Here is a 23,336-nt window from a genome sequence, read left to right as displayed (position 1 = left end):
GATCGTTTTTACTTGTTCAAAAGCTGACTTGGGAGAGAGATACTATGAAGGTCATTTTTTATAAATGTTGGCTAATTCTATTTAAGCCTTTGGATTGTCCACTTCATATTAAATCTGTTTTTAAAAAGTAGAATTTGGGAGACTCTGACCCAAGCTACGGTGATGGAAGGAAGGAAGGAAAAGAAAAGAAAGAAAGAAAATCAGGAAAATAGACCGGGGGGGGGGGGGGGGTACTTTCAAATAGCCATTAAATAATACAAAGACCATTTATCTGAATGAACCAAGGCAACTGAAATTTTGCAAAGAGGCTGCTACTAAGTGTAGGGTGAGCTCTTCACCCCCAGGTTATAGAACAGGAGAAAGCCCTCTTCTCTCATGGAGCGCTGCCTCCGATCCCAAAGAGAATATTCCTCACCACATGCTGTCAAAACAGGCTGTGTTCTTAAATTAAAAGAGCAAAGCCCAAGAGGCATTTTCTTGAGAGAGAGAAAGGGGAGGGGGTGCAAGCAAGAGAGTCATGTGACTCAGGCACAGCTGCTCCTATGGGGAGGAGAAAGCTGGACACAATTGGTAAGTATCTGGATCCTTTCCCAATGGAAAAAAAGGACCTAAATCCAAGACCAAAAATTCACAGCTTGCCTGCTAAATCATATAAGTAATGGGTGTGCAGAACCCGATCCAGTGAGATTTACCTGGGTTCTAAGGAATGTTGGGACTGGAACTGTAGTTCAGTAGACTAAAACCAAATGGAAAAAGAATCCAGTGGCAAAATTTGGATTTAGAGCCATAAGAAAGACTGCAAGGCCCATAGCACCTGCCTCCTTTCTCTTCCTGCTGAACAACTGCAGACAGCCCTGCTTGATCTCCAGATGAATTCTCACTTCCTCCACATGACTTGTCCAGGTTTTAATTCCAGCACCTTAATGTTCCAAATCCCAAAATGCTTTGGGACAGAAGGTTAAAACACATAGCTTAGCAGGGTTTTAAAAAGGTTTGGATAGCTTCCTAAAAATTCCGTTAACCATTATTAAGATGGGAAAATCCACTGCTTATTTCTAGGATAAGCAGCATAAAATCTGTTTTACTCTTTTGGGATCTGCCAGGTACTTGCGACCTAGATTGGCCGTTGGTGGAAAAAGGATACTGGGTTTGATGGACCTTCAGTCTGACCCAATATGGCAACACTTCTAAACCAGGACTGGCCTTTGGGGGTGGGGGGGGGGGGGGGAAGAGAAGAGACCTAGCTATTCTGCTCTCTACTCTCCCCAAGCTTGGCCCTCTCATTATCCATCCAGACTTCTCCCACAGTAACACTGTAAATGACAGCAGATAAAGACCCGCAAGGTCCATCCAGTCTTCCAAACAAGGTTGCCAGAGCCACGCCCACCACTCTGTGTGGCTCTAGTCACCCATGTTTAAACACTGGTTGTCAAGTTTCCATCATACCAACCATATAGGCAGCCAAACATGATGATTTCTACCATGAGCTTACAATGCTACCGCGGCTTAGCAAAAGACCCCCTTAGAGCAGATTCCCATGCCCAATTTTGGGCACGAGGATTTACGCCAGCTGAAACTTGGTGCAAATCCTGGGTACATAACCCTGATATTCTGTTAACACTGCACCTAAATATCTGGAATGCCCCTGACCCTCCCATGGCTGTGCCCCCGTTTGGGTTGTGGATGAGACACTTCAGACACACAGCGTTATAGAATAGCACAAAAATCAAAATTAGTGCCAATTAAGTAGCAACTACAATTAACACCAATAATTGCTTATTAGCACCTCTGAGCTGCACAACACCCTCACTCACAGTATGATAAAGGGATCTATAACTGGAGTTGCCAAAGCTTCAGCTGATTTTTGCCACTTGAAGGTCATAGAACATAGAAGTCTGTAGGGCATCAGCCTCAGGTCTGTGTCCTGCAAATGGGAAGAACTGAAGAAGGTTAGTCAAATCCAGCATGAGGGAACTCAGGGCGATGCCTGACAGGCTTCTACGTTCCCACTATTCTTACACAAGATAACAGCTCAGCAGCACGTTGCGTTTGCATTCTCTTTCTATATAGACATCCCCTGCATCTGTCCCATGGATTTTTTAAGTCGCTCCCCATTTTTGACTCTACCACCTCTCCTGGAAGGGAATTCCAGGCATCCACTACCCTCTCTATGAAAAAGTTTTTCCTGTTATTACTCCTAACTTTACCTCCCTGCAACCTCAATTCAGATCCTCTAGTTCTACCGCTCCTACGTCTCGAGAAGGTTTTTTGTATATTAATACCTTTCAAGTACTTAAACGTTTGTGTCATATCACCTCTCTCTCTCCTTTTCTCTAGTGTACACATATTCAAGTCCTCCAATCTCTTCTCAGATGTCTTATGGCACAAAACCTATACCATTTTTGTTGCCATCCTCTGAACTATCTCAAATCTTTATGTCCTTGAAGATATACAGCCTCCAAAACTGGACACAATACTCCAACTGGGGCCTTGCCAACAACTTGTACAGGGGCATCAACACCTCTTTTCTTCTGCTGGTTACGCCTCTCTCTCTATGCAGCCTATCATTCTTCAGGCAACAGTCACTGCCTTGTCGCAGTGTCTTGAGGATCTCAAGGTGGTGAAATAATCACCCCAAGGTCTCTCCCCTGATCTGTGTGTGTCAGTCTTTCACCCCCCTGCCTACATAGTCCTCAACTCTCTAGCTGGCAGAAGAGTGACATTTCATGAAGCCCATGCATTGGGCAGATTTTGGTTGGGGGGGGGGGAGGAGGGCAGCATACAGACATCTCTGCCCCCGCCACTCCAAGCTTCCTAGTTGCAATTACTGTGTTAGGTAAAAGGTTGGGTTAGGTTATTCTGCTGCCTATGGCTCGTCCTGCCACTTTCTGCTCCCAAAGGACAATCCAACACGTCTTCTGAGCTGAAGACTTTCACTAGTTGGCCTCCAGCATGTGAAAGGAATTAGCTTATTATGTTCCTTCTGTGCCTTGCTGGTCCACATTCCCAATTAGTTGCTGAATTTAGCCCTAATGTTCTCCGAAAATTGCAACTGGAGTCAGGGAGGAAGAGTTAATATTAGGCAAAGTTCTGAGTTGGAAATGCGCAGTTTCTCTCCAGACAAATGCTCCTTTCAGTCAGGATGGACTCCAATCACCAGATATCAAGGCTGCTACAACACGCTTCAAGGAGGCATGTAAAACGTTTTGTTAATGACCCTTGTGATGTTCAGTAGTATGAGTACAGCTGACTGAGATTAGTCACAGCTGATGGGAGAAAGAAGAAGGGTGATGCCATTAGAGAGCAGAAGTTCAAAGAGATGCTATCTAGTTCTGTTAAGGAAGACAGTAACTGAGTGGCTTCAAGTCATATTCAAGTCATGAAGAACTGGCTGGGTCAAACCCAGGTTTAGCCTCCCCCCCCCCACATCCACAGACTCATAGCACTGCTCAGAATTATTGATGAGCAGTGTATCACACTGGAAACTGTAGAATTACGAGTCCATAGATACAAAGATAGTAAAATCAGGGCTTCACTCCATTTCATCTGGATGGGCTGAGACTACTACAGTGGCATAGCCAGACCTTCAATTTTGGAGGTGCCTGAGCCCAAAGTGAGTAGGCACAAAATTTAGCCCTCCAGCTCTCCACCTTTGCCCTGCTTTCCATGCCTGTAACTCAAACTTCAAATACCTGAGCTGGCAAGGATCCCCAAGCCCTGCCAGCTGAAGAGGTCCTCCTCCGGTGGCCATAATTCCAAAATGCTGGTAGTCAGTGAAACTTTTCATGGTCCACTATCGACCCAGCACAAGCTGAGTTATTGTGGGGGCGGGGGGGGGGGGAAGCAGGGGAGCCAGTGCAGTAGAAGCCCTTGGAAAGGGCCACCGACCGCAAGCTTTGGGGAGTTTCCTATCAGAACAATGGGGACCATGGTCTCCCAAACCCCTCCCCTCACCATGGCTACACCATTGTCACAGATCACCTCATACTGGATCCAATTACCAGTGTAATGTGGCCACCCAGTTTACTTCACTCAAAACAGGTTGATGCAGCCCTTGTTTTACCCTGCTGTTTGCATGCACTCTACTGCGAGGTTTGGGGGTCACACCCTGGATAAGCAGTGTAAACCCACGCTCCCCCCTTTTACTAGAGATATGGCACCTCAATTTCTGCCACTGCCTTGGATGTTGACTTATTATTAAACATAAGGTATTATTCCTTCACACTGCTTTTTGGGTTAGAGCAGTGGTTCTCAACCTTTCTGCTGTTGTGCCACACCTGACAGACATTGTTCACCTGTGTGACATACTGAATGCTACAGTTATGCAGAGGAGTAGCCTAGTGGTTAGTGCAGCAGACTTTGATCCTGGGGAACTGGGCTTGATTCCCACTGCAGCTCCTTGCGACTCTGGGCAAGTCACTTAACCCTCCATTGCCCCAGGTAAAAATAAGTACCTGTATATACAGTGTAAACTGCAGTATATCAAATCCCATTAACAAGATTCCATGCACAATCTCAAAGATTGTCTTTAAGATTGTAAGCTCTTTGAGCAGGGACTGTCCTTCTATGTTTAAATTGTACAGCGCTGCGTAACCCTAGTAGCGCTTTAGAAATGTTAGTTAGTTAGTTAGTTAAAGAGTAGCAACATTCCATGTACAACCCCAAAGAATAGCAAGATTCTGGAATCCCAAAGAGTAAGGAGTGGAGGAGTAGCCTAGGGGTTAGTGCATCAGACATTGACCCTGGGGAACTGGGTTTGATGCCTACTGCAGCTCCTTGTGACTCTGGGGAAGTCGCTTGTACCACTATATACTATGTAAACTGCTGATCAAAAATTTTAACCCCCACCCATACATTGTTTTATTGCTGCTAATGATCATACAAGAGAAATACAGAAGCAATGGTGGTGACTATGAGGAAGAGAGGGAGTGGAGGGCTGGTGGCCTGCAACAACTCCATTTTTGGCTGATGGCAGAAGGACTAATTATGGAGATTTCAAGCACCTGATGATTTCTAGGTTTATCAACTCTCTCCAACCTGTTAAGGAAAGCACAAGTCTGGTGTCAAATGTTTGTTGACACACCAATATGTCCCAACACACTGGTTGAGAACCACTGGTTCAGAGTCACATATCGGTTTATTACAGCCTAGTGCTTTCATCTCAAAAGAGGAACTAAGTGAGGTTCAGAAATGATTCCTCCATCTAGAAGCATCAGCATTATCAATCTAAATTTGGCCTACGCCTGCCAGTCTTAAGGCTGACAGAAGCCACAGTGTCTTGGCTCCTGCATTTGAGTTTTAAAAACATGATTTTCCTCGGCGTTATCATTTTGATATATGTCAGCTCAGTTTGTGCTAAGGTATTAATCTTCTCCAATTTTGAGATTTATTTCACTTGGACAGGAAAATTTACATATATAAATTTATGTTTGTATGTATGAATTAATGTTGTTAACACAGCTTTTTTAAGCTTGAGTCTTGTAGACATATTTCCAGTGCAATTTTTCTAGCAAAAAAGGTGCCAATACTCAAATGCCAGGCCACCCTTCAGGGGTGGGGTGATCACTGAGGGACTCACTCCACAATAGCCAAGCCCCCTGCAACCAGTCACAGAATCTATGACAAGGCAGAATTGGTGTGTTGAACATGAGCTCTTTTATTAAAACTTGTGGTCCATGGGTCAATTTTAGCAGACACTGGAAAAGGTGCCGGTACTCAGTACCCCAGAGTACCCCCTCAAAAAAAGCCCTGTATATTTCAATCACAATGTGCAAAGATTTTTTCTGTGAGGGTTACAACTCATTAATTGGGAAGCATTATTAAGTACATAAGTATTGCCATACTGGGACAGACCAAAGGTCCATCAAGCCCAGCATCCTGTTTCCAAAAGTGGCCAATCCAGGTCACAAATACCTGGCAAGATCCAAAAAAAAAAAGTATAAAACATTTTATGCTGCTTATCCCAGAAATAAGCAATGGATTTTCTCCAAGTCCATTTTAACAATGGTCTACGGACTTTTCCTTTAGGAAGCCGTCCAAACCTTTTTTAAACCCCGCTAAGCTAACTGCCTTTACCACATTCTCTGGCAATGAATTCCAGAGTTTAATTACATGCTGAGTGAAGAAAATTTTTCTCAGATTCATTTTAAACTACTTTGTAGCTTCATTGCGTGCCCCCTAGTCCTAGTATTTTTGGAAAGAGTAAACAGACGCTTCACGTCTACCCGTTCTACCCCACTCATTATTTTATAGATCTCTATCATATCTCCCCTCAGCCATCTCTTCTCCAAGCTGAAGAGCCCTAGCTGCTTCAGCCTTTCCTCATATGGAAGTTGTTCCATCCCAGTTATCATTTTCGTTGTGCTTCTCTGCACCTTTTCTAATTCCACTATATCTTTTTTGAGATGCGGTGACCAGAATTGAACACAATATTTGAGGTGCGGTCAAACCATGGAGCAATACAAAAGCATTATAACATCCTCATTTTTGTTTTCCATTCCTTTCCTGATAATTCCTAACATTCTATTTGCTTTCTTAGCTGCCGCCGCACACTGACCAGACTACTTCCAGGGCTGCTGAGAGCGGGGGCAGGGGGTATAAAATTCCCCGGGCCCGGGTCTCTCTCCTTCTCCTGCTCCCAGGCCGCCGGTGCCACAGTCCCCGGTCTCACCCCGCCCGCCCTCGGCTCCGTCGACAGCCCCCCTCTGTCTGCCACCGGGCCCCCTGCATTCACCTCCCTTCGGGCCTTCCCTCACTGTCCCACCCTCATCTGATGTAACTTTCTGTTTCTGCGAGGGCAGGGCACAGTGAGGGAGGGCCCGAAGGGAGGCGATCTGCTGCTTTCACACAGAGGTGAGGCGCTGCCGATTTGAATGCAGGGGGCCTGGTGGAGACCGGGGACTGTGGCGCCGGCGGCCTGAGAGCAGGAGAGGGAAGCGACAGTGGTAGCAATTGAGGTTGGGCAGCCTTGCCCCAGGCCCGGCTCAGTCTCTCGGCGGCCCTGACTGCTTCTAGAAGTGCGCTGGCATTCGTGTCATGCGCCATACCAAGGGCTGTCCGAGCAGTGCAGCCGCATGGGTTGCAAATATTGCTCCCAGCCTACTATCTTCTCTCATTGGCAGTGGCGAAGCGGATGGGGAACAGGGGGTGCCAGTGGGCAAGTAACTTGCACAGGGCATAACTAAAACTCAGTTGGATCCAGCAAACACACTTCCTTCCCTTCAATAATTGACACCCATTATTGCACTATACACAAAAGTATCTTTTGTTTGGTTGGTTTTGGAACACTAAGCCTTGATTCTAGAAGGTTTTCCTTTTCTTCCCTTTATGTTTGTTTCGTTTTAATTTTTACTTATCAATTTTACACCAAAATATTCAAAAAAGACGAATTAAGTAAAGACGATACAGAAACACACTGCAAATTCATTACATCAGAATATACAAGTTAAAATAATACTGTCAGAGTAAGAGAGAGGAAGCACAGGAAAAAAATAATCCTTAAGAGGTGGAGAACTCAAAGGAAATAGAAAAAGAGGTGGGGGGGAGATAGAAAGAAACAAAAAGGAAAACATGGGGTACTAAATTTGGAGTCGTATTACAAATAAAGCAGACTCTGGAGCAACAGGAACCATAACAACAGAAGAATTCAACCCAGCATCAAACAAACAAAAAAAAAACAAAAAAACACAACTCTTCAATTGCTTCGAGTCAAAGAACACAAAGGATCATGGATTTGATATATTGCCTTTCTGTGGGTACAATCAAAGCACTTTACATACATTCAGATACTTTCTCTTTCCCTAGTGGGTTCACGATCTGAGGGTATGTTTACTAAGATGCGTTAGCGTTTCTAATGAAACTTTCAATTTAAGGTGCATTAAATGCTAACGTGCCTATACATTTCTATGGGCGTTAGCGTTTAATGTGGGTAAACCATTTACGCGCATTAAAAACGCTAATGCGCCCATCGACCACCTTAGTAAACATCGGCTTGAGTTTGTATCTGGGGCAATGGAAACTTAGATGAGTTGCCCAGGGTCACAAGGTGCCACAGTAGAAATCAAACCCAGTTCCTCAGATTCTCAGCCCACTGCAATAACCCTTAGGCTACTCCTTCACTCTTGCTCTCTGAGTGGAATAGCCTAATGGTTAGAGCAGTGGACCCCAGTTTAAATCCCAATGCAGCTCCTTGTGATTTGGGCCAAGTCACATAACCCTCCATTGACCCAGGTACAAACTCAGATTCCGAGCCCACTAGGAACAGAAAATACTTACCGTACCTGATTGTCCGATTGTTTCGATAACTTTCGGGTTTGTAGGTGATATAAAAGAAATTAAATACTTAATACTACATAACCTATTTTGTTTTTTTTTTATACAAACAGCTCCATCAAGCTGACTGAGGAATTTGATAAGGACCTCGTGAGAGTGGGGAATTAAGCAGTTGAAATTTAATGAAGACAAATCTAAAGTGATGCACATAGGGGGAAAAAAATATCAAACCAAAGGTTCATAATCAAGGATTCCATATGAAGAGTTACCATTCAACATCGGATCTTGGAGTCACTGTTTGAAATCCTCAGCTCAGTGTGAACAGCTGCTAAAAGAACAAATGGAAACAGAATACAATAGGAATTACAGTACTGAAACTGTCCTTACTACACTAATATCAAACTTTAAGAAGGAAATTAGCTCAGGCCACAGGATCTTTAGTGATGCAATTTGACACGTCAAGTGCCTTTGACTAGTAGATCACAATATCTTGTTAAACCTATTAGATAATTTTGGACTACACAGTATTGTCCTCAAATGGTTCCATGGATTTTTGAAATTAAGATCTTATAGAGTAAAAATGTTGGGTTTCTCATCATGGTGCATTCTGTGTGTAGTTCTGGTCACCCCATCTCAAAAAAGAAAGGATAGAGGAACTGAAAATGGTAGAGAGAAAGGCGATAACAAAAGGGAACGGAAGTCTGGGCTGGTGGACAGACTCCTGCCCCATTTCCTACCAATATATTTCAACAGTGCACAAGCACTGTTCTCGTGCAGAAAACTCAGCTGATAGTGAAACTGTGAACAGTTGCACAAGCACTGTTCTCGTGCAGAAAACTCAGCTGATAGTGAAACTGTGAACAGTTGCACAAGATACCATCTCGCCTCGTATACCTATTAAGCAATTCCTGTCTGGCAGATACTGACAAGAAGACCACTTCCCCGCATACTGAACTACCAATTCAACTCTAGCTCATGGAATATAAATTTGGTCCAATGACGGCAGATATGCAGTCCATCCACTTTGCTATCTTACAAAGAGAGCATCAGAGAATCAGGGGTGACCAAACAGCTTGTGATGATTTGAATTTCAGAGAACCACAATGTAACCACTTCTTTTTAAAATGTTTTAAACAAAACCCAAGAGCCAGGCACAGGTTCTGCTGTCTGCTTGGTTCTTGTTATTTCAGGTCTGGAGCATGAGATATCAGCAGCAGAGGCAGTGTGAGATAAACAGGTTAAGAAAGGTCCCCGGTGCCTGTGTTTATACAGGAACTGAGGGCCTGAGGTTCAAAGCTTTCAAATAAGCTTCAGCCTGACTCAATTTCCTTCCCCAAATACCATTTCCGGCCGTCTCGGATGGGAAATGCAATTTTTATACTCTGATTTCTTTGAAAAGAGTGAGAAAGTGGGTGCTGGTATGTGTTAGGGTGTCCAGCTTTCTAAACTTTATTAATAAGGTACGTCATGTCCTGGGAAGAAAACCTATTCCACAAAATACATGGACCTGGATGAGTCAGTTTTATGCTAAGGGGCATCTTTTTAACCAGCATGAAATGCCAACAGAGGCAGGAAGGGGGCAGGACCCGGGAAGCATTTCTTCAGAGACAGAACAAGGATTTGGAATTCAAGGTGGGGCAGGACAAAACCCGGAGAATTCTTAGCAGCTGAGAAGCAAGGTGAAAGCCACAGACCAAGCAAGGGCTGCAGAATTGCCATAGGTACAGGAAAGGAGCAGGCTGGACAACAGAATGACCATTTTTGCTTGTTAAAAAACTGTACCAAACATTACTCTGCATCTGCGTGGCGGTTAGATTTTTGGCAGCAAGGAGAGCAGAGGGAGATGGAGGGTGTGATAGAGACAGGAGGGGAGAAATTATTATTTGTTGCATATGTATCCCACCTTATCCCACCTCTTTGCAGGCTCAAAGTGGCTTACAATACATCATGAGTAGTGGAAGAATGTTAGTAAATAAACATTTAGTATTGCAGGGTTTTGGTCAGCATGATGATGATAAAACAAAGTTATAGTATACAAGCAGATATTGAGACAATTCTGAATATAAATGGGTGAGTTGTGCTTATTCACATTGGTTGATCTTTGTGGTAGGCTTTATTAAAGAGATGGGTCTTCAGTAATGAGCGGAAATAGAAAGGAAACTGCGATGAGGATAGAAAGTGGCCATTGGCTTAGAGAGAGAAGATAGCAAGGTAGAAGAGGAAGGTGGAGAAGAAAGTGAAAAGAAAGGAAAAACCTGTAAGGGAAAGGTTAGGTGGAAAAAGAATCTAGAAGAAGGGGTGGGGATGAAGAGTATGCACCACACCCAGTCACCCTACAAGATGGGTCTCACAGTCTTCATCTGTCATCATGGTCTGCATTGCTTTGGTCGTATGACCCACTACTGAAAAATGTTGGATGCCCCTGACCTAAGTCATAAATGTAGACCTCAGCTCTTGAGTAAGCTTATGCTATCAACCCCCCCCCCCCCCCCCCCCCACCCCTGCCTTTCCTCTTTCCTGGGCAAGGATGCATCCCAAATGATGAGATCAGCAATGACATCACAGCTTACTTCACTGATACAGCATAATATTTGAAATGATAGAATGTTAAGCAATAAGAGATAAGAAGGGTTCTCTCTCTGCATGTAAAGCAACGCTAGCTTCCCACCCTCAATGCCTTTTGATCAATCTCTCAGCCCTTTTCCCTACCACTGCCCTTTACCCTTGTGATAAAGGGGCTAGTTTATTTATTTATTTTATATATTTGTATCCCACATTTTCCCACCTATTTGTAGGCTCAATGTGGCTTACATAGTACTAGAGAAGCCTTTGAGTGGAGGAGTAGCCTAGTGGTTAGTGCAGCGGACTTTGATCCTGGGGAACTGGGCTTGATTCCCACTGCAGCTCCTTGTGACTGTGGGCAAGTCACGTAACCCTCCATTGCCCTAGGTACAAAACAAGTACCTGTATATATGTAAACCGCTTTGAATGTAGTTGCAAAATACCACAGAAAGGTGGTATATCAAGTCCCATTTCCCTTTGCAGGCTCCAGTGTGAACAAATACAGTTTGATGCTATGGTAAGAGCAAGTTCATGTGGCACAGCCACATTAGGGAATCGGAGAACGGAACAGTAGTGTTATGTTCATTATGTACTTTAGTTTGGTTGTGTTGCAGAGATTAGGCATTTAAGTTGGATCGGTAGGGTATGCCTTTTAAACAGGTTGGTTTTTAGTGATTTCCGGAAGTTTAGGTGGTCATACGTCGTTTTCAAGGCTTTTGGTAATGCGTTCCACAGTTGTGTGCTTATGTAGGAAAAACTAGATGCGTACGTTGTTTTGTATTTAAGTCCTTTGCAGCTTGGGTAGTGCAGATTTAGATAAGATTGTGTTGATTCGGATGTATTTCTAATTGGTAAGTCGATCAAGTCTGTCATGTAACTCGGGGCTTCTCCGTAGATGATTTTGTGAACCAGGGTGCAGATTTTGAAGGCGATGCATTCTTTGATTGGGAGCCAGTGTATAATCAGTGTGGTGTAGAGTGGGTAGAAGTGAATCGATTTTTCATTCTTTCAAAAAGTACAAAGAACGGGGATACTCAATGAAATTACATTAAAATACTTTTAAAACAAATAAGAGGAAATATTTTTTCACTCAAAGAATACTTAAGCTCTGGAACTTGCTGCCGGGGGATGTGGTAACAGTGATTAGCGTATCTAGGTTTAAAAAGGAGGAAAAGTCCATAGTCCGTTATTGAGATAGACATGGGGGAAGCCACTGCTTGCCCTGGGATTGGTAGCATGGAATGTTGCTACTCTTTGAGGTTCTGCCAAGTACTTGTAACCTGCATCGGCCACTGCTGGAAGCAGGGTACTGGGCTAGATGGACCATTGGTCTGGCCCAGTATGGCTATTCTTATGTTCTTATCGTCTGTGGTTTTTACAAGGTGCTTTACAGAGGGAAAGGCCTAAGAAAACAAAAGAAAAAGAAAAATAGAGTATTTTGCTGAGGAAGAACCAAGTTCCTTTCAAATACTGGCATCAGCAGCTACTCAACTCCCAGGCATCTGCTATATACATTTTGCTAAAAATGTATCCTTAGAACAAGGGTCAGAGTAACAGTGGGAGACCAGAGTTCAAATTCCGCTTCTGCCACTGTCACTTTTGGTGACCCTGGGAAAGTAATTTCCTCATTGTTTACCTCAGTAATCACAGTAAGCTCTTCAGAGCATGGAATCATTGTATTTATACATACAATGTTTTCACAGTGCTTTTATTTATAGCGCTTATATAAATGTTAAACTGAGCACAGATGTAGAAATTTAACATGCATTTTCTTGTAATTATCTATGGTACAGATATTCTAGCAAGGAATTGCCAGTTCACTCTCAGAGACACATCTGTGTAAGTATTAAACCATGGCTCTATGCATACAGCTGAGTAGCTGTTCTCTATGGGCATGAAACACAAAATATCTGAGAATGTGGGATTCACCTCCCATGGACCAATGAGACTCTTGGGGAAGAGGGATCATAAATTATTAGACTGAATACCTCGTGTCATGATTTTTTTTCCTGCACTTCTCTGCTAATCACTGAAAATCCCACACATGTTCACTGACTACACCAAAGCTGATTAGTCTTCCCAATTAAGCCCGTGCTACACTCCCTCTGCTCCCTGCATCCAGCCACAAAATTTTGCGAGCCACAAACTTAATGCCCCCTGGCTGCCCCATCACCCTTTGACTTCTAAGTCAATTTGATCTGAATCCCCCCCTCTGGTCCTTCCTTCCCCATAGATCTCAGGACTTAACACGCAGCATCCCAAAACCTGAACGTAAGTGACCCTCACTGAATTTCTTCCTAGTCTACAGTTCTGTGTTACTTATGAAAGGATTTACACTTATGCATTTCTCCACTGTAAAAAAAAAAAAAAAAGCACATTTTAAAGAAATTGTTTTTTAAAATTTTTTTATTGAGAAATTAAAAAAAAAAATACAGAAACCTACTGAATCAAATATAGAAATGATGATCACAAGAATCAATGTAGACTTGCTGCACATTACCCATGATGTAAGTATTTCAGTAAAGAAATGGCTTCAGGCTACGAGGTGACTGACCCTGTATACTGAGAAGCACAATTAAGCGGTATTATCACTGCATTCATCAAAGGTAAGGGAAAGTGTCCAAGGCATCCAGAAGGGGTTTCCAATGGTTTCTCCATTTGTCCAGTCAGTTTAGTAGGATCACTTTAAAGCGTTCTCCATCTACAATAAGGTAGATTTTCGTAATCCACTCTTAACTTAGTGGGGGAAGTTGGGACTCGCCACCTAGCCAAAACTGACAATCTGGTAGCCAATAGCAGACAACTAAATAAATTACACCAGTCTAAAATGTCAGGGTTAATTTTAGGAAGACTTCTACTGATTCCTGGTCTTGAAATTTTGGTCCACCTTCTTCCCTACCTCCCTCCCCAATCAGGACCAGAACGAGCACACACACACATGGCCCAAGAGAATACCAGAACGGTGCCCCAGTTTCCAAAGCACTTATAGTGATTACAAACTGTTTAAGTATCTAAGGACTCCAGGGAACAGCTGGGATATCTGATCCAGCTTAAGGGTGCCACAAAACCCTGTCTCTGGATTTGTAAATGTGTACAGCTCCTCCCCCAACTTTGCAGCATAAAATAAAACCCCTCCACTGTCTTTAGCATTACAAACACGACTGGAGTTGGAAATCACATCAACAGCAGAAGTCAAAAGTACTAAGAAACAAGGGTTTCCTGTTAGAAGGGGAAACACACTGCCACAGAATGGCATAACAAATTTCCACTCCTTTCAGCAGGGTATCACATTCTGCAAACACCCACCTTCTCTTGTCCTAGAAAACCTATACTAAAAATACAGGACTTCTTTTGACCTCTATCACCTATCACTGAGGCGAACTCGGACTACTGTCCTGGCAAGTAGCCAGAGGCTACCGTTCAAACAGCATCAGCCAGTGCAGCTGGCCAGAGCGCACTGTCAGCATTTCAAGAGCAGTGAGCAACCAAAGGGCTTTCTAGCTCTGATATGCTAGAGGTCCAGGAGACAAAGGAGGTTCACAGCTCTGAGGATACCTAATGCCTGGTAAGTTCTGTCCAACCATGAGTGCAGCTTTAAACCTGTCTGCTCTGAGCATGGGCAGCTAGAACATTTTCATTTTCCAGGAATGTTTGTTTTATTTGTTTTTGTTGGCCATTTTTTTGCCACAGGAGCAAAGTCACCGAGTGCACACTCTTTCAAAAGTGTTGTGCACTATTTTGAAAAAGTGCAGAGTTTCAGAAAGAGTTTGCACCAATGCTCTCTCTCTCATTCTTGCTCACCCATGTGCACAAGTTTTCAGCCTCAACTCAATGTGTGCAGTATAGCCTATATTCACAATAAAGAAAGCCAGCAAAAATGTTGTGCATACAGCTGATAGGCATGTGCGCTCCCTTTCTGACCCATGTGCACACACACAGCGGTGGGCATTCTTTTCCCGACAGTGCATCCGTGCAAAATGGGTGCAGTACCGGGAAAAGAATGTGCACTCTTTTCAAATAGTGCACACTCTTTTGTAAGTGTGTGCACTATTATTGGTAAACAGGAACATACAAATTGTGTCCTTCTGCTTTTTTTTTGTTCATTAACGATATGTCGTTAACACTTTCCATGTTATTGCATGATAGCCTCTCCCTAATTTCTTCCTCAATATCACACCCTGCACAGAATGAGTCAGGGAGGACCAGTGAAAAGTATATTTGGTGGCTTTCAAACTAAAGAGAGTGGATGAAGTGCATTATATACATTTAAGGCTAGACTGTATATATTATGCCTAAAAAATAAAAACTGGTGCTGAAAAAATAATGCCTATGCGTATTCTATAAAGTACACCTAAATTTAGGCATACCTTATAGAATAAGCCTAAATTTCCATGCGGTTTATTAGATATGCCAAGCACCCGTCTGCATGACTAAATTTGCCAGCACCTAAATTAGGTGCGGACCAGGTGTATTCTATAATGCACATAGATTTTACAAAATGCCCATGACCCGCCTATAGCCACACCCATTCCACACCTATAGCCACACCCCTTCCAACTATGCGACTTAGAATTTATATGCATCACGCTACAGAATACGCTTAGACAGTTGTGCATGTAAATTCCAATTATTGCCACTTATACGGTCTGTGCCAGAGCCGGTGGTTGGGAGGCGGGGATAGTGCTGGGCAGACTTATACGGTCTGTGCCCTGAAGAGCATAGGTACAAATCAAAGTAGGGTATACACAAAAAGTAGCACACATGAGTTGTCTTGTTGGGCAGACTGGATGGACCGTGCAGGTCTTTTTCTGCCGTCATCTACTATGTCTCGGTACAAATGCTTGCTAAGTGGCAATTATCAGTGCTCTGGCTTGTTAACTAAGTTGCACATGCAAATCCAGAAGATGACCAGATTTGCACACCCAACTTAAATTACGCAATATAGAATCTGAGGGATAATGCTGCAGGTAATAAGGGCAATTAAAGATGTGGCCTGAAGTGAGATTTAGAAAAGAGAAACAAAAGATAAATAAATAAATACATACATAAATAAATAGCACTGCATGGGGAGCATGTAAGTTTCCCTAACCTCTACCCTACCATCACAGAAAAGGTAAAGCTAGTGCCAATATCACCTTCATACACCCAGTCCCATCACAAAAGCAGCAGCAGTGGAAGCTTCCTCATGTTCAGCCCAACCACAGAACCCAACCACAGAGCATGTACAGCATGGGCAACAGCAGTGCAAAGCTTCCTCAGAGACATGAACAGGCTGCCTGATCTCAGAACAGATACTACACAGGAAGCAGCGGTGTAGGCTTCCTTTATACACATTACAGGGCAGGTACAGCAAAGCATGTGATAAGGAGTGGGGAAGCAGTTGTGACTGTGCAGGGTTTTAACCTTAGGGGGGGGGCGTGGGGGGGGGGGGGTGAGAGATACCACTCTACCTTTTTGAGTAAGTCTGTGACTCTATGAGCACAAGAATCCAAAGGGAAGGGGGAGGGGAAAAGGTGCTCTTTTCTTCTACATGCCCTTACCTCTCCATCCCTCCCTTGTTTTCACTCTGCCTATATCTTCATTGTAAATAGCCTCATATATATATATATATATATATATATATATATATATATATATATATATATATATATATATATATATATACACACACACATACACAAACAAACACAGTCAAACAAACCAGTCCACCCTGACTCTGGGTACTACTGTTTTGTCTAGCAACTGCCTGTGAAGGCTATGTAATTGTCTTTATTTTTCACTTTTAAACTAAAACGTAGAACCACATCTTCACAGGCATGCTCTAGATTACATATCCTATGAGTAAATATGAACATGCTATTCAATTTGACCACAATTCCTTTTCCCAACAATATAACAAAGCTTTGGGGGACACTTCAGCAGCCAATCCTTGCTTGTATGTGCTTTTGACCTTGCTATAATCAATAGCAGTGATATCCCCAACATTCAAGAGTCACCCAGAAAAATAGAGCAGACAGCACAACACATCAACCCCAATTTCCATCTCTGGAGGGGGGGGGGGCAACACACACCAACCCCAATATCTATCTTCAGGGGGACACACACACACACTCACTCTCTCTCTCTCTCTCCCTCCCTCCCAAACAAAAGGCTCATGATGGCTGATTTGGTCAGTGGGCATCCAAAAGACCAGGTGAACACACTGATTTGAAAACATAGGAACCAGCTTTGTGGGTGCCGAGCATCCCCAAATATTGCCCAAGCTCCTTCATTGTGGCCAGAGAAGAGAAATTTGTTCTGCCTGTATGGCAGCCCCCCCCCCCCCCCCCCCCAATCATACTGAAGCCTGTGATGGCTATGACATTTACCATCAAGATAATTGTAGAATAAAAGGGGTTTTCATACAGCAGAACTATAGATTTTAAAAAGGTATTTCCCGACAACCCCAATTCAACAAAAAGGCAATTCTAGAAATCCACAAATAATCGGGTTCTAAAACATACAAGCACCTGTCTCATTGCATTAGACAAAGTAGAGGGAAAAAAAAGGCTTCAGAGAGAAAATGGATCTTTGTTGAAAATATTAAGAGGAAGTGCCCAGAGGTGAGGCCCCTGAGGGACAGGAGAAGGAGTCTTAAGTGGCGGAATCCGTTTTCTTTCCAAATACAATCAATCGAGAAAGGTTTAATAAAACAAAATCGAAAACAAAGGAACCCAGACACAGCCCTAGATTGCACCAACTGTCATGTGAGCCACCGGATTTCCTCGCCTTCTTTGCAACATTTTAGAATCACTCACTGCAAAATAATAGCCCGTTGCAAATTGGGAAGGGGTGAGAAAAAAAAAAAAAAAAAAAAGATAGGCGCATTTTTTTCCTGCCTAGTTCGTTCGTCCACAAATTTTTCCACACGCATTAGAGGATTTGCCCGAGCTTCATTGGAAACCAGAACAAAATTGGGGGGGAAAAAATTAAAATGCTTCCTTTTCCCCAAACCGTGCCCGGACTACGCAAGAGTAATACAATGATGCCCACCTTCGTGCACGATATGGAGTGCTCCCTCCTTGCCTCCCCCTACTTCACCTGCAGCATGATCCTCACCTCAGAGCCACCTTGACACAGGAATCGCCCGGAGCCGCCATCCCCTTTTCCTGCAGGTTTCTCCTTGTGCATGCGACGGTAATGGAAGGCCTGTCATTCCCAGCGACCAAGGGAGGCAGGGGGTCCGTCCACCCGCCGCAGCATCCTGCACCAACCTTCCAGTACAGCGAGAACAGCACCCAGCATCCTACTGCTGCACCCCTCAACCCGGCTCCCCGCCTGAGCTCTAATCAGCTCACCGTCTACAGCACAGTCAAACAGGGGCGGGGACACAACTGCGAGGCCGCGCCCCTAGAGAGGAAACTAAAAGCAACCCATGCAGTCAGGGGCGGAGCTTCAGGTAGGTAGTTACGCCCCTAGAAGGAGCAAGCAGCTAACCTGACTGTCAGGGACGGAACGTTACAGCCTCAAGGAGGAGCCAATAATAGGTATTTTGGTAGTCAGTGGTGTGGATTCAATTGAGCGGTTCCGCCCCTAGGAGGAACCGACAAACATCCTTGCCGCCAGGGGCGGGGCTTCAGATTTAAATGGCTGCAAAGTCATCTCGTATTTGAATATAGACCGCGGGTGGCTTTTGGATGATGGGTCCCCTTCCCTGGTCCTTTCGACTACCAGCGCTTTGATAGTTATAGAGCTGATGTCAGCTGGAAGAAAAAGGGACTGCAAAAAAAATACACAATGAACTGCAGTAGACGTATAGAGGGAATGAGAGGGGGAGGGGAAAACTAGCTCTCGAAGGTGGATCAGTCCGTATTCTGCTATCATGACGTCAGGATTCTTGAATTGTGCAAAATATGGGAAGGGACTCTGGGGTTCCTCTCTTTTGGGGAGAGGTCTGTTTGTTAACATTTAAAAAAAACAAGAAAAAGAAACGTCTTTTGAGAGTTAGCTAGGTGATTTTCAAAACGTGTGTGGCCACCTCATACCCAGGTCAATGAAGCAGAATAAACCGGGCAAGGCAGAATTAATCCTTCAGTGGTCAGTGCAGTGCACAGTGGAGAAAGGGACCCAGGCCAATAATCCACTCTGTTATACTTGTGGTGGAAAGTGTGAGCTCTCCAAAACCCACCAAAGAACCAGGGGCGTAGCCAGACAACAGATTTTGGGTGGGCCTAGGCAAGAATTGGGTGGGCACCAAGTGTTCTCCCCTCCCCCCCCCCAAAAAAAAATTTAACTCAGCTGGTGGGAAAACGCTTCTTTCCACCTTGGCAGCAGGCATGCACTGAAAACTGAGCATGCGCAAGTGTCATGGAGAGTAGCGTTTCCATCAGGGGAAAATCTTCAGCTGGTGGAGCTTGGGATTCCCACTAAACATGTGCTACTGTTGGGTGGGCCTGAGCCATAAATGGGTGGGCCCTGGCCCACCCAAGCCCATCTGTGGCTACGCCACTGCAAAGAACTATGTACCCACGAATAGGTGACACCTGCAGATATGAGGGTTATTGTAGTGGTGTACAGTTGGGTACAGTATGATTTTGGTGGGATTTGGAAGACTCACTATACAATGTAAGGAGGTAACACTGAGATGTGTACCTGGGACCTTTTATGTGAAGTGTACTACAGCGCCCTCTAGGGTGCCCCACTACTCTGCTGGGATGTCTGTGTGGCCAATCTACTAAGAATGCTGCCCCCCCCCCCCCCCCCCCCCCCACACACACACACACACATCCCAATGGCTTGTTTTTGTGTGTTTTTCCCCTGGATTTTTTTTTTTTCAAAATTGGTCACAAAAAAAATGCACTGAGCATAAAACGTCTAGAAAACGGCTATTTTTGAAACAAAAAGATAGATGTTTTTCTTGATCGAAAATCCTTATGTTCGCTTGATTTTGGGGTGTTTTGCTGAAAACATCCAAAATCGGATTTAGATGTCATATCAAAAATGTCCCTCCACATCCCCTCCCTAGCTCAAAGGAGATGTACTGCCTATGTGTTAGGCTTTCTTTCCTCAGTGCTCGCTCTTTCTTACCCATAAAGCATTAGGAAGATTGTATTGGCTGTGTGATATACCGCCTTTCTGTGGTTACAAAGCGAGGTTTGAGGGTGGGCCTGTGAAATAACACAGCCATACAAAAGGGATATAAATAAAAACAAGTGTTTATTTAATTGAATCCTGAGGCATCCGATCAGGTACCGCATACAGTTCAAGCTTCTCCTACTAACCTACAAATGCACTCAATCTGCAGTCCCTCATTACCTCTCTACCCTCATATCCCCTTACGCTCCTACCCTTAACCTCCGCTCACAGGACAAATCCCTCCTCTCAGTACCCTTCTCCACCACTGCCAACTCCAGGCTCCGCCCTTTCTGCCTCACCTCACCCTATGCTTGGAATAAACTCCCTGAGCCCATACACCAAGTCCCCTCCCTGCCCATCTTCAAATCCTTGCTCAAAGCCCACCGCGTCAATGTCGCTTTCGGCACCTAACCATTGTATCTCTATCCAGGAAATCTAGACTGCCCCCAATTTGATTGACTGCACTTTTTGTCCTTTAGATTGTAAGCTCCTTTGAGCAGGGACTGTCCTTCTTTGTTTAAAGTGTACAGTGCTGCGTAACCCTGGTAGCGCTTTAGAAATGTTAAATAGTAGTAGTAGTAGTAGTAGTAGTAGTAGTAGTAGCCTGTTAAGTCACAGGGCCAGAAACACAAGAAAAAATGCCTCTGTAAACACATTTTTAAGCAGGCCTCTGGCTGGCAGGCCCAAAACACAGTCTGTGGCTGGTGGGGCTGCCACACCCCAAACACAGCCTGCCTTCTCAGTTCTTCTTTGAGTTATAGGGTCTGGCTCTAGCCACACCTCAGAGCAAGGCTTGCAAATCTCAAACAGGAAACAGAAGTGGCTTGCCTCAGCCAGGTCAGAATCATTAAACATTTGTTCTAGTGGAGTATGCTGGGGCCTCAATTCTTGTTTCCCTGGGCCTCCTTAACCTCAGTCTGGCCCTGTCTTTTATACTTCCTGGTTCTAACTCCACCCTTCCCTGCTCGCTTCCTCCTGGTACAAGACTAGCATTCTCACATACCCTCCACCTAAGCTCAACCGTGCCTAGTTGAACGCCTGCCATATCAGGGGGTCCACCTCCTGGGACAAATAGTTCACATAGCATGTTCTCGGCCTGCCCGATGTTTCACCTGATAGCTAAAGGGCTGGAGGCTAAGGAACCAGCACATTACACTTGCATTTGAATCTTTATTTGGAGCCATTCACTGAAGGGGTTGATGCTCAGTGACTAACAGAAAGTGTCACCCCAGCAAATAGTATTGGAAGGTTTTCAGGGCCCACTTGACAGCTAGAGCTTCCTCCTCAATTACTGAGTAATTTTTCTCTCTCGGGAACAGCTTCCAGCAAATGTATGCCACCAGGTGATCTTCTCCATCTATCTCCTGGACCAGAACGGTCCCGAGTCCAACCTCTGAAGCATCGGTCTGCATGATGAAGCTCCGGTTGAAGTCCAGGCTGATCAGCATTGGCTCTGAACAAATATCTCTCTTTAGGGCTTGAAAAGCACCATTCAACTCTTCAGTCCAGTGTATCTTTTCTGGAGCCGCCTTCTGCAGGAGGCAGGTTAGCGGTTCTACTTTCTCAGCAAACCCTGGAATAAACCGTCAGTAGTAACTAACGAGCCCGAGGAAGACTCATACTTGCTTCTTCATCTGGGGTACTGGCACCTAGGTGATTGCCTCTACCTTCCAGATCTGGGATCTCACTTGTCCTTTTCTGACTGAGTACCACAGGTACTGGACTTCTTGTCCTCCCAAGAAGCACTTTTTGAGATTTGCTGTTATCAGGGCAGTGTGTAGACTATCCATGACTGCGTCTACCTGGATGAGATGGGTCATTAAATCTCTATTGTAGATGACACACGTCATCTAAGTAGGCAATTGTGTAATTGCCATGGGGTTTAAGTATGTGATCAACAAGGTGCTTAAAGGTAGCTGGAGTGCCATGAAGGCCAAATGGTAGCACTATGAACTGGAACAAACCCTGGGGTGTTCAACAGGCTGTCTTCTCCTTGGCAGCTGGGGTGAGAGATACCTGCCAATATCCTTTGGTCAGGTCCAAGGTTGAAATGAATTGGGCCCCTCCTAGCTGGTCAATGGCATGGGATAGGCCTTTAGTTTAGAGACAGCGTTCACTTTCCAAAAATCAATACAAAACCAGATGCTCCTGCCTGGCTTTGGTACCAGCACAGTAGGAGATGGCCAATTATTGGTTGACTCCTCAATGACACCCTATTCAAGCATTTCAGCTACCTCTTTCACCACAGCTTGCTGCTGGGCTTCTGGGATTTGATAGGGACATTGCCAGACTACCACTCCTGATTCAGTGATAATACCATGAGATGCAAGGTGGGTCTGGCCTGGACCTCCAAAGAACACATCTTCATTCTGGCATGCCAACTGCTCTAGGTCGGCCTTCTGCGAGACAGAGAGCTGGTCACCAAATGGAACTTGCAAGGATCCAGATTTTTTCGGGACTTCCTGCCCACAGTCGTGTCTATGGACCAGGGTTGCAGTCATGGCAACCCACTTCTTCAACAGATTAACACGGAAGATCTTTGGCTTGTCCCTCTTGCAAGGTTAGGCCACCTTATAATTGACAGGTCCTGTCTTTTTCATAACTTCAAAAGGACCTTGCTACTTGCATAATAGTTTAGTCTCAGAGGAGGGTAAAAGGACTAGGACCCTATCCCCTGGCTGGAAGGTTTGTTGTACTGCCTTCTGGTTGTAGGCTCGGGCTTGAGCCTTTTCCACGCAGAGATTGGCAGCCTCACCAGCTTTATTTAGCCTCACCTGCAGGGTGAGCATATATTCGACCAAGTTCCTTCCCAGACTGGGTTCCTCTTCCCAAGCCTCTTGAACCACATCCAGGATTCCCCTAGGCCTCCTCCCATATAACAATTCACCTTTCTGACCTCATTTACAACTTTCTTTAAATTAGCCCCTTATTTTCTTACTCCTGTTACTCTATTTCTTTCTTCTTTGCTTACACCTTATGCTGTCTATTAAAATGTTTTATTGTGTATTGTATTGACATTGTAATGTAGCATACTATTCCAGTTTTATTTATTTATTGGGATTTATTAAATGCCTTTATGAAAAGATTCACCAAAGGCAGTGTTAGATACTTTGTGTTGCTGTTTGAATATTTTTATTGCTGTAATTGTCTATAGCTTCTGTAATTCAATAAGCACACTTTTAAACAGGCCTCTGACTATATATTTACATAGGGCCCTGTTTACTAAGCTGTGTTATAGGTTAGGGGTGTGCTGGTAAATTTTTAACAGCAGGCTCTTTCTCCGGACGTAGCCAGCTCTGCAGTAGAGAGCTGCACGGTTTCCATCCCCGCGGGAATCCCGCGGAACCCGCGGGATTCCCGCAGGGACGGAGGCAGTTCCTGCGGGGTTC

At 44.4% G+C, this 23,336-nt stretch overlaps 1 protein-coding gene across 1 annotated transcript in view; it reads right to left on the bottom strand.

The window, feature by feature from the left end:
* Positions 1 to 18,119, bottom strand: part of KIF21B (kinesin family member 21B) — a 117,044-nt gene extending 98,925 nt beyond the window's left edge. The window contains exon 1 of the mRNA XM_030221415.1: positions 17,932 to 18,119. Within this exon, the coding sequence (XP_030077275.1) occupies positions 17,932 to 17,972 (41 nt within the window). The 5' untranslated portion in view covers positions 17,973 to 18,119. The remainder of the gene's footprint in view (positions 1 to 17,931) is intronic.
* Positions 18,120 to 23,336: the final 5,217 nt, after the last annotated feature.

The sequence above is a fragment of the Microcaecilia unicolor genome, chromosome 12, assembly GCF_901765095.1.
Source record: "Microcaecilia unicolor chromosome 12, aMicUni1.1, whole genome shotgun sequence".
In the NCBI taxonomy this organism is placed as follows: Eukaryota; Metazoa; Chordata; class Amphibia; order Gymnophiona; family Siphonopidae; genus Microcaecilia; species Microcaecilia unicolor.
This window is presented reverse-complemented; position numbering and strand designations above follow the sequence as displayed.